Here is a 9725-nt window from a genome sequence, read left to right as displayed (position 1 = left end):
AGCTGCCCACTACCTTTCCAGCACGTTATTACGACAACTAGTGAATTGCCCATCAATGACAGAACACCACGGACCAACAGCCACCGCTTCCCAGGAGCAGGGGAAGGAAGGGAAGCTTGCACGCAGTGGCCATTGCTGCCACCCACCACTCCGCGTCCAGCCGCATGCCGCCTCCCTCCCCCCCAGTAGGGGGCAGCGGGTGGCCACTACCACCTACCCCTGCTTCATGTCTGGCCCCCCTGTGCATCTGGGCCCATCCTACAGCCATGTGCGTGTGTGTGCATGTACACACACACACACACAGAGCACTCCGATTGGTTGTTTCAGTAAGCATTGTGAGTGGCTGCCAAGACAACAAATCACAGTGCTCCAAGACTGTTGACAGACAGAGAGACAAAGCCTATGTACAGGCTATATCACAGCCACTGTGATAATATATAGGAAAGCTAATAAGGCTGAGTTTAGCAAACTTGGTTTGTTGCACAAAAGCCTTTGGTGAACGCTTTAATTCTGTATATCTATATAGATATCTATACATCAAGGGCTTTTGTGGAACAAACCAAGTTTGCTAAACTCAGCTTCCTTAGCTTTCTATAAATTATCATAGTGGCTACAATGCAAGAGCCTGTAAACAGGCTGTAAGATAACGGTGCAGAGATAACTTGTCAACTACTTGCATCTGTGGAACTGCTCGGTTCTCAATTTCTAACAGAGCCAAAGGCCAACTGTCAGAAAGAACACACATAAATCTGCATGTCTGATAGCTTGTGGGTAAAAATACTAATTTTTAACGAGGGACCAGAAAGGTACTTGTTTAATGCATTTTGCACTAGACACACTAGGACCTTCACTGTGGCCAGAATACTTGTGTCCCTTCCTTCTTACCTTACCAATGTATCAGTTTAAGCACTCTCCAGTCACAGTGCAAATCCTAAAAGTACATTTCCCCCAGGAGTAAAAAGCGCTACCAAAGAAGGTTAAATTTAAAGTGAAAATGCATTCCAGGAACCTACAGGTTTAGGGAACTAAGACTTCTCTTAGTCCCTTCTGAATAGCTTGAACATAAGCGATAGGGACATTCAAGGGTTTCACTGAAGCTATAACTCAAAATAGTATCCAGGTTCTGGACAGCATCTAAATGTATGCTTACACACTTATATACTTGTCCTGATGAGGCTTAAATAAGGTTGAAATGGCTACATGGCTGAATAATACTGTGATACTCAAGACTGGTACCTTTTGAGATGTGCCTTCAAGTTAGAGGTGTGTGTGCATGCGTGTATGCTCATTCATCACACTTGCCTCCTCCACGCCCACATTCCATTGCTCAAAAATCAAGTTAGATAAGCATTGTATCTCTTCATCAAACCCAAACTAGGAACAAAGAAAGGAGACTGGAACACTCTATTAATTATAAAACTTTAGATGCAAATTAAATCTGTTCTGTTTGCAAAGCACTATCTGTATGTGATGGTGGGCAAAACAGAAGCTAAGCTGGAGAAAGTGGGTGCATCTACATGAGACACTGACTGCACAATAGCTAAATAATACTGTGCAGTAGTGCATCACAGTACAGACAGTGCTAATATGCTACTGCACAGTATTATTAGGCTACTGTGCAGTAATTGGAGTTACTGCACATTTATTTAGTCCTGCTAATAAGGGCTAAATAAACACACAGTAATGTCTCATGTAGACACACCCACAGTGATGAAGTACTATTTCACTATCCCTCTTAACTAGAAGGAATCGAGCAACAGATTTTCTACGTACATACTGCACTACTTGTCCAGAGGCCCATCTCTCCCAATCTCAACTCAGACTAGTGTTATCTTAACTCATTCAGATAGCAGGAATAGCTTTGCTGTGGTTTTATAAAGATTCACAGACATATTTCAGACAATGCACTTTCCTGCATCATTTATTGATCATGATAGTGGGAGAAAAACACAAAGTGAATAAAGTTAACCACAAACTTTAAGTAAATGGTGCCTTAACACTTAGATCTTTAAAATAACTTCCTGTCCCAAAAAAGTTCAACTTAAAAAACCCATAAAAACCACAGGACATATATTAAAAAAATTAGGAGTACATTATTTTTTGTCTCTAATTCTTTTGTAGGCTTTGGCACTATTTGTTCAAAGGACAGAATACACTAAAGAATGTAAAAATATTTATTTAGCCTAATTCAATGTTTGAATATGATTCTCAGTACTAAAACCAAGATTTTACAACATGGTAACCAAACATAACAGCTCTCTGCCATTCAGTCTAAATCGTTTTTATAAATTTTCCAGTATTTTGTAACCATATAATGTACAATAGCTTCAGTTTTTTATAGAAGACAATTAGCTTCCACATGGAACAAAACCACTTATTTGCATTGTTGGATTTTGCATGAGACTTTAAAAAACAGTAATAAAGTGGTTGGAAATATATACAATGAAGACCACTGAAAAACCTTCTTTGCACTGAGGAATTCTGTAAGAAACATATTATATTGTTTCAAGACTATCTTACAGAAAAACAGCACCTTTCATAGGCTGCTGCTGTGTAAGTAAATGTATATAAAAAGTCAGCCTACTCTAAGACCAAAGTAATCAGCAGACTTGAAAGATTATAGTATTTTTTCAATTATATCAAGAATCTGAAAGTGTCAGTTATGCACATATAATTTTCATTAACTGTAGTCCTGAAATACCAATTGGGTATTATATACACTTTTTATACATTTCTAAAATATTACATCTCAATATTTAAGGTAATATTCTATAGAAAAGGTACCATATTTTGAGTGTCACTAACATACATTATTGCAATCAAATATGAAGTCCACTTTATAGTTGCTCCATTTCTAGTGAAAAGCAACATTTACTTACCAATACTTTCACTAAAGGAAACTTTTACCTTCATGCATTTGACATACTATTGTGAACACAGAAATAATAGATAATGACAACTTTAAGAAGCAGAACTTAATCATTCAATTGTTATGCATCAAGAATTGAAATAACTAAATCCAGAATAAGTCTTGTATGGATATTAAATGACTACATTTTGTCTGTCAAAATTACCACTTAATGTACTAGTATCCATTGAAAAACATGGATTTATGAATTAAGTGGACTAATTAGAGTTAAATGCCAATGTTTCTCTCTAACAGGCCAGTAGAAACTTTTTTTTTTTTTTTTTTTTTTTAAGAGTACACTTTGTGGCTGCAAGCAATTACCTTAGTTTATTACAGATAAAAAAAGAACTAAAGGAGAAATCTTTTGTCAGACTAGAGAGCCAAGATGCTTCCCTGTTGTTTTTCAATTTTCTGGCATTTTCTACTAGAACAGATAACTGCATAATTAAAATGACCTGAAAAAGGGGAACTAAACAGCTTTTCTAACATTTTAACTATTTACAAAAATAAGTGATTGAAACTCGCTTTCCAGGTAAATAATTTTTCTAGTAAATAGAAAATAGATGGAGCTAATACTATACAATACTAGTTATTGTATAGGAAGGAAAAGAGTGTGAGAGAGCAATACTAGGCCTACAAACAATAACAAAATTAATCAAAAGCCATGCTCATTTTCACACCTAGTACTTTAGGTGGCGAAGTTGGCTATGTGGACCCTTTAGAAAACAATTCATCTTCTGCTTAGCTATCCAATTAATGAAAACATTTTAGACTTTATTTCACATCTAATTTGTAACTTCAGCTATGACCAAGGGAATCCTTATTGACTAAAGTCCAAATAATTTTCCTTAGCAATATAAGGTTCAAGCAAAATTCCTTTTGAACAGTGGTGCTTAACCTATGGCCTGCAGGCTGGATTAATCCCCCAAAGTTACTGGATCTGGCCCACAGTACAGAGGATCAATAGCAAAGTTTGGCCCTGCATATCCCCTTCCATGCCATGCCATGCTGCTTGCTCTCTCCCTCCCTATGACAGGCAGCCATCTTCCTCCTTGTTCTCTTCCCCAACCCACCTTCTACTGGAGAGGCATGTTAGCCCACAAGCACCAACTCTACCACTAAAAGGTTGAGCTCCACTGCTTTAGGAGATTCCTTTCATGCTGTCCTTAGGCTGAACTGGATGGCCAGTGTATGAAAATATTGTGCAAAGACTGTAATAAAAGGTATGTAGATACAGTTAATACATTAAGAAACTGCATACTGCATCTCATACTTTAGTTCTGTTTGGGGCTTTTGCTGATTTTTTTTTCAAGTTCAGCATAGTGGTGTGAAGAAGATGATTCAGATGCTTGCCTATCATAAAAGAAATGCACAAAAATAATGAAAATCAATCACATTCTTAGATTCAGTGATTTCTGAAAGGATTTACTGACAAAAGAAAGTGCTTTATTATATTTGAAGAAAAAAATAGGCGCAGCAGCTTATCACAATTCTCCACTACTGTGCAATAACGATGGAATCAATACAACACGAGAGAATCTGGTAGATGAGATTGTACAACATCTGGAGATCACAGCTTTATGCTCCTTCTTGTTCGGGGTAATTTAAAATTTTGCGGTGAGCTTGGCGCAAGTATTGCTGCTGTTTGAAGTAAACTTTAAAAGCTCCTTTTATAGCAACAAAAGCAATCCCACCCTGAAATAAAAAGAAATATTTTGAAAAACTAGTTTTTCAATATAATGTCTTATCAAGTTTTCTTCTAAACTTATTGTAAAAAACAATTTATTTTGATTGCAGGAGTTACTTACCAGTTCCTAGAGTTTCTGAGATAATGTTGTCCATATGAACATTCTTGTGGCTACATGTCTCAAGAATTGAGCATGGAGACTTCTTTGCCCTAGCAGTACCAGTACAACACACACATGCCCTGCCTCCTCTCATTCTAAGAGTATGAAGGGTAATGTCTCTTCCTAGACCTGTTTTCTTTCATCTGTAGAATGCAAGAGTCCTTGGCACTCGCAGCAAGAGAAAGGGGGCAGGATGCAGAATGTGGCTATGTGAACAATCAATCAATCTCAAGGAATTCCAGTGACTCTGTCTCCTTTGATTGCTTGTTCATATGCATATTCCAGGTGACTCCAAAGCAAGACCTGGTAGAAGGTGTGGGAGCACTAGTCACACACATAACTAGGACAGATTTACCAAATCCAGAATCAGTGATGTGCAGTGCTTGGTAAAGGATTGGATGAGAGGGTAGCTGGCTTGTAAATATACGAGTTCAAAGACATTCTTTAGAGAAGATTGCTTAAGTTTAAGTCTTTGTCCTTCAGAACTGCTTCATCATCCTGTTGGCTTCACTGAGGAAGATGCAAGACAAGTACAGAAGACCTCTGTGCCCCTGGAAGCGAACTGATGTGTCATCCATCAGCACATGATTTTTGAAGGGGCTCCTAAGCAGAGAATGACAGCCCCATGGCCAGAACAGTCATATCATAAATGCAGGAAAAAGCCAGAGAGCACTAAGCTTTACAGCTGTCTAGAGGTATGAGGTAGCAACTCAAAAGCCCAATGTTTCTCCCCAGAAGGGTTTGATGGCCCTGGTAGGAAGAAAGAGGCAGTTACTCATATTAGTCTTAAGTCAGATAGAAAGCAGGGTAAATTTACACCTTTTTAGGTTAGAGATGAAGTTTACAAAGAATTATATTATACATCAGATGCTGTGAAGGGACTTCAGGAAGCAGAGCTGCTAAACAGAAACCAGTGATTATAATACAAAGAGTAGGGAAGTAGGGAGGAAAAAGGAGCGGGCACCACTGAGAGGCAAGGTGGGTAGGAGAGAGAAAAATAAAGCAGTTAACCCACTGATGGACATACGGCTTATCTAGGTAACGTGTTAAGAACCTGTAGTCTCAGTTTAGACCAGCAGGGCTCAAGGTTTTGGCCCAGTATGCCAGATGAATGGTGCAGGGCTGGTTTGGGCTAGACCAAGCCCTGTGTGCCAAGATCAGACCCCAGAGCCCAACGCTGCCCCATTTACTGGGAATTAGACCCTGGAGCCTGCCACCAGCCCCATCCAGCCCTGCATACTAGGATTAGACACCTAACCCAGCACATAGAGCTCAGGGCTCCCTACAAATCTGTAGGGAACTCTGCAGGTCAGACTTGGACTGTGGGTTGAACACCCTCGGTTTAGAGTAGACCATACTTAACACAATCTAGCGTGTGGATCATTTCTTGCTTGAAATTTCCTGTTCTAGTTATTTTTTTAAAAGTTTTATTGTCTAACAAGAGCCACTGAGGTCAGTGATGGAATGTCCATAGAGGTTAAAGTGTTCTGCCACAGACTTGACTGACTTTTTGGTATTGATGTCAGCTTGGTGTTCATTCCTTCTTATACATAGGGATTGCCTCATCTGTCCGATACAAAAAGCAGAAGGGCACTGTAAGCAGGTGATGCAATATATGGCATTGATAGAGGTGCACGTAAATGAACTTTAGATGTTATAATGGTCTGTGCTGACAGTATTCTGTGTTAAGGGGGCACAGCTGGCATCTAGCGCAAGATCCAGTGCCTTGGTGAGAAAAGAGGTAGTTTATTTCTTGAGAGATGCCATTTGAGGTTGGGGGAGAGGGGTGCCTGTTGGTTTACATCCACAGTAGCTAACATGGTGTTAGCTGGAATCTTGCCAGTGGAAGCTAATTTCTTCAGGAAATCTGTGGTATCTTTCAAATATACCAGCTCCTGTAGTATATGGAAACAGGATTGAGTCAATGTAGCCAAAAATTACCTCTGTGATGGTGCAAATGCCAGAGACAATGGGATGTAAAGGCGTAAGTGTAATACAGTAGATACCTCATGGGGTTAGGTTCCTTACCCACCCTAACCCAGCCCCTAAAAAATAAGGGTTTCTGATATAATTAGAGGCATACAGAGGTGCAACAAATAGGTATGCAGGACCACTGAAATGCTCTAGCTTTTCCGTTCAATTTCTAATTCCATAGGGCACAAACTTCTCATCTGCTGCACATGACTACAAAATGAGTATCAGCTGATCAGAGTGGCACCCTTTGCAGCAAAAGCTGCAGCAAACAGCTGAGCAGCTCATCCTGAATTTTGCAGTCCTCTGTGAATTAAGTGGGTTATAAACAACCCAGATTCAAAATGATCCATGTTCTACTGTACATGGAACTGGTCATCTTCTGAGTGAAAGAAACCCTCCACACTTCTGCTAACAGCCCTGGACCTAGGGATGGTTCCCTAAGTGGTATGAGCTGGTAGTCGATAGACCAGTGGTTCCCCTAGCTTCAGTAGAAACGAACACTAGAGAGTCTGAGGTTTAGGTCATGCAATGCCTGAAGTAAATTTTCATGAAATAGCATGGCAGGAGGCTGCAGAAGTGGGCTGTGTGTTAGTAGAGCAGCCAGTGTTTGTCAGATCCATTATTACTAGAAGTCAGTGGAGAAACCAACAAGCTCCTCAGCACTCAACTTTACACAAATGTGGACGCTCCAGAATTGGGTGTTGGTAATGGCATGTTGCTGAGCTTCACTGGGATCCGTAGAAGTCTTGGATCTGTTTATTGGAGTCCATCTTGAAGTCTCAAAAGCAGTAGAGATGAGAAGAGAGCAAAGAGTCCCTGGGACAAGATCTTCCTTTGGAATAGAAAGATCCACGTCTTTCCTTACAGGAAGAAAACCTTTTCTGGCACCAAAACTGACTGTATAATTTTACATAGGAGGTAAACCTGACTGTATAATTTTACATAGGAGGTAAACCTAGAAACTGTTTTCAGACTCCTACCCTGATTGATAGCAAACAAATGATGTGCTTTCCAGGGATCCAAGATTCCTCTGAACAGTAGAAGCACTTGCTGTACCCAAACTGAAAGTCAGGATAACAAGTGAGCCGCACTACTGGATAAGCCACGTGTTTTAGAAAAGGGGAGCTTCCAAGTCTCACTTTAGGACAGACTGGGACACAGAAATTAGAGCAATTCCCTACAAAAGTGCAAAACTAAGGGATAAAAGTGAATAAAGCACATTCTGAGGGTGGCTACAGACCCAAACATGGTCTGGATGAGACTGCAGAAGCTCTGTCTTGAGGCAAGGCAACTGAAAGGAACAGAAGTGCTGGAATCATGCTGCCCTGCATGCTCTCAGTGTGCTTCACAAGGAAACAAGTACACACCTTTGCACAGGCTCTGCTAGGGCAAAAACATCTACATTCCCGAGTGCCTGAGATGCATGTGCACCCACAGTGGTATATGGGAAAGCATTCAGACAACAGCATTTTATTTGAAATTATGCAAATTAGATTAAATTCAAATGAAGACTTGAGGCAAAGTTTACTGTATACTTTTCATATTGCATAAAAGGATTACATGATGGATTTTATAAATCCTTCTGGAAGTTTTTGTTCACTTAAAAGGTTTAACAAAAGTTTACAATCCAATATTAAAGAAAAAAGTCAAATTTCAATATGTTTTTCCCAGCATAACATACACTAATTACTAATTAGACATTGAAAAATATACTTGCTCGAGAGCATTCCCTTTTGTTCATGGCAAGCACAGAGAAAGACAAATTCAGTTTCTATAAAACAACAAACCCATTTCATTACAAGTTTTTAGTAGTTAGGTTTGCTAATATATCTCAAAATAGGAAGAGATGTTAAATGGCCTTCCATAATCTGCTGCAATGGTTATTACAACACTGCTTATAGCCTTCAAATAGGAGGAGGAACATACAATAGAAAAAGTGTTTGGGCAACTTATTTATTGGGAGTGAAAAGGGTGGACTCCAGTAGCAAGAAAGGAACCAGTGAAAGAGATAAAGATAGCACTTGAGTTACGCACTAGGCATAGCAAAAGAATGTAATCCTTAGTCTGAAAAAAGGGGTATAAACAGAAACTCCTGTCACTAGCAGCCCTTGGGAAAGAAATCTTCCAGGAATCAAATAGGTAAGAGATTCATTTAATGCATCCCATAATCAAAGAGCAATAAAAAAGCTGATCCTATGTATAAAATCTGCAGACTTGGGATTTTTACCATTCCTACAAGTCACCCATGGCATCCTCCTTCCCCATTACTACTCCTCTGTTTAGACCAGCCCCATCTAGAATCATGGGTGCAGGCTATCTAGAATCATAAGTGAATTTATAGTGGTATGTCCAGCACACTATACAGGTGAGGAGTCTTCAGTATTCGCCTCATCAGAAGTCACCTGCCCTTAATCAAAAGCCATGTTAAAACTCTACTAAGAAGTTTATCTCTACTTTTTTTCTTCTACTCCCACAAGCTTTTATTGCCATTCCTAAAAAGTAACATTAAAATCATCTTACCAAGATTGTCCTTTGCAAGTTTGAATTAACACTGCTGAACATCAGCTTGCCCACTATTGTAGCAATAGTTGGGAAGACTAGAGCTCCACACAGAATACGAGTAGCAGAGACATGATCTGCCAAAGGGTTAGCCTCTGCTGGAATGCGAGGAACAGGACATCCAATCCCTACAGAACAATCATATGGTCACTTAGAGAGGAGAAAGCACTAAAAATACTGTAAATGTAAAAATGTAAATACTTGACTGTAGTTAGTTCTATTCAATTAAACAAGTATTTCAAAAGCATCCCTCACTAATATTTCTGGGCATTACCTTTTAGCTCTACACAACAAATAATTAAAAATAGTAGGCTGTACCCTCATTGTACAAACTCAGAATGAGTCTCTTCCATAAACGGTTTACAATCTATAATACACTAAACAAAGGGCAAGAGGGAAGGAATTACAAACTTTGTCTTAACAAAAAAAAAAGGGGG

The 9725-nt window shown here is 39.4% G+C and overlaps 1 protein-coding gene across 1 annotated transcript in view; it reads right to left on the bottom strand.

Moving 5' to 3' along the window:
- Nucleotides 1-1903: 1903 nt before the first annotated feature.
- The window catches only part of MARCH5 (membrane associated ring-CH-type finger 5), a 42607-nt gene continuing 34785 nt past the window's right edge, over nt 1904-9725 (bottom strand). Inside the window, exons 5-6 of the mRNA XM_019556117.1 lie at nt 9250-9416; nt 1904-4603 (exon numbers count right to left, since the gene is read on the bottom strand). Coding sequence (XP_019411662.1) covers nt 4487-4603; nt 9250-9416 — 284 coding nt within the window. The 3' untranslated portion in view covers nt 1904-4486. The remainder of the gene's footprint in view (nt 4604-9249; nt 9417-9725) is intronic.

The sequence above is a fragment of the Crocodylus porosus genome, unplaced genomic scaffold (genome assembly GCF_001723895.1).
Source record: "Crocodylus porosus isolate Cpor-Errol unplaced genomic scaffold, CroPor_comp1, whole genome shotgun sequence".
In the NCBI taxonomy this organism is placed as follows: domain Eukaryota; kingdom Metazoa; phylum Chordata; order Crocodylia; family Crocodylidae; genus Crocodylus; species Crocodylus porosus.
This window is presented reverse-complemented; position numbering and strand designations above follow the sequence as displayed.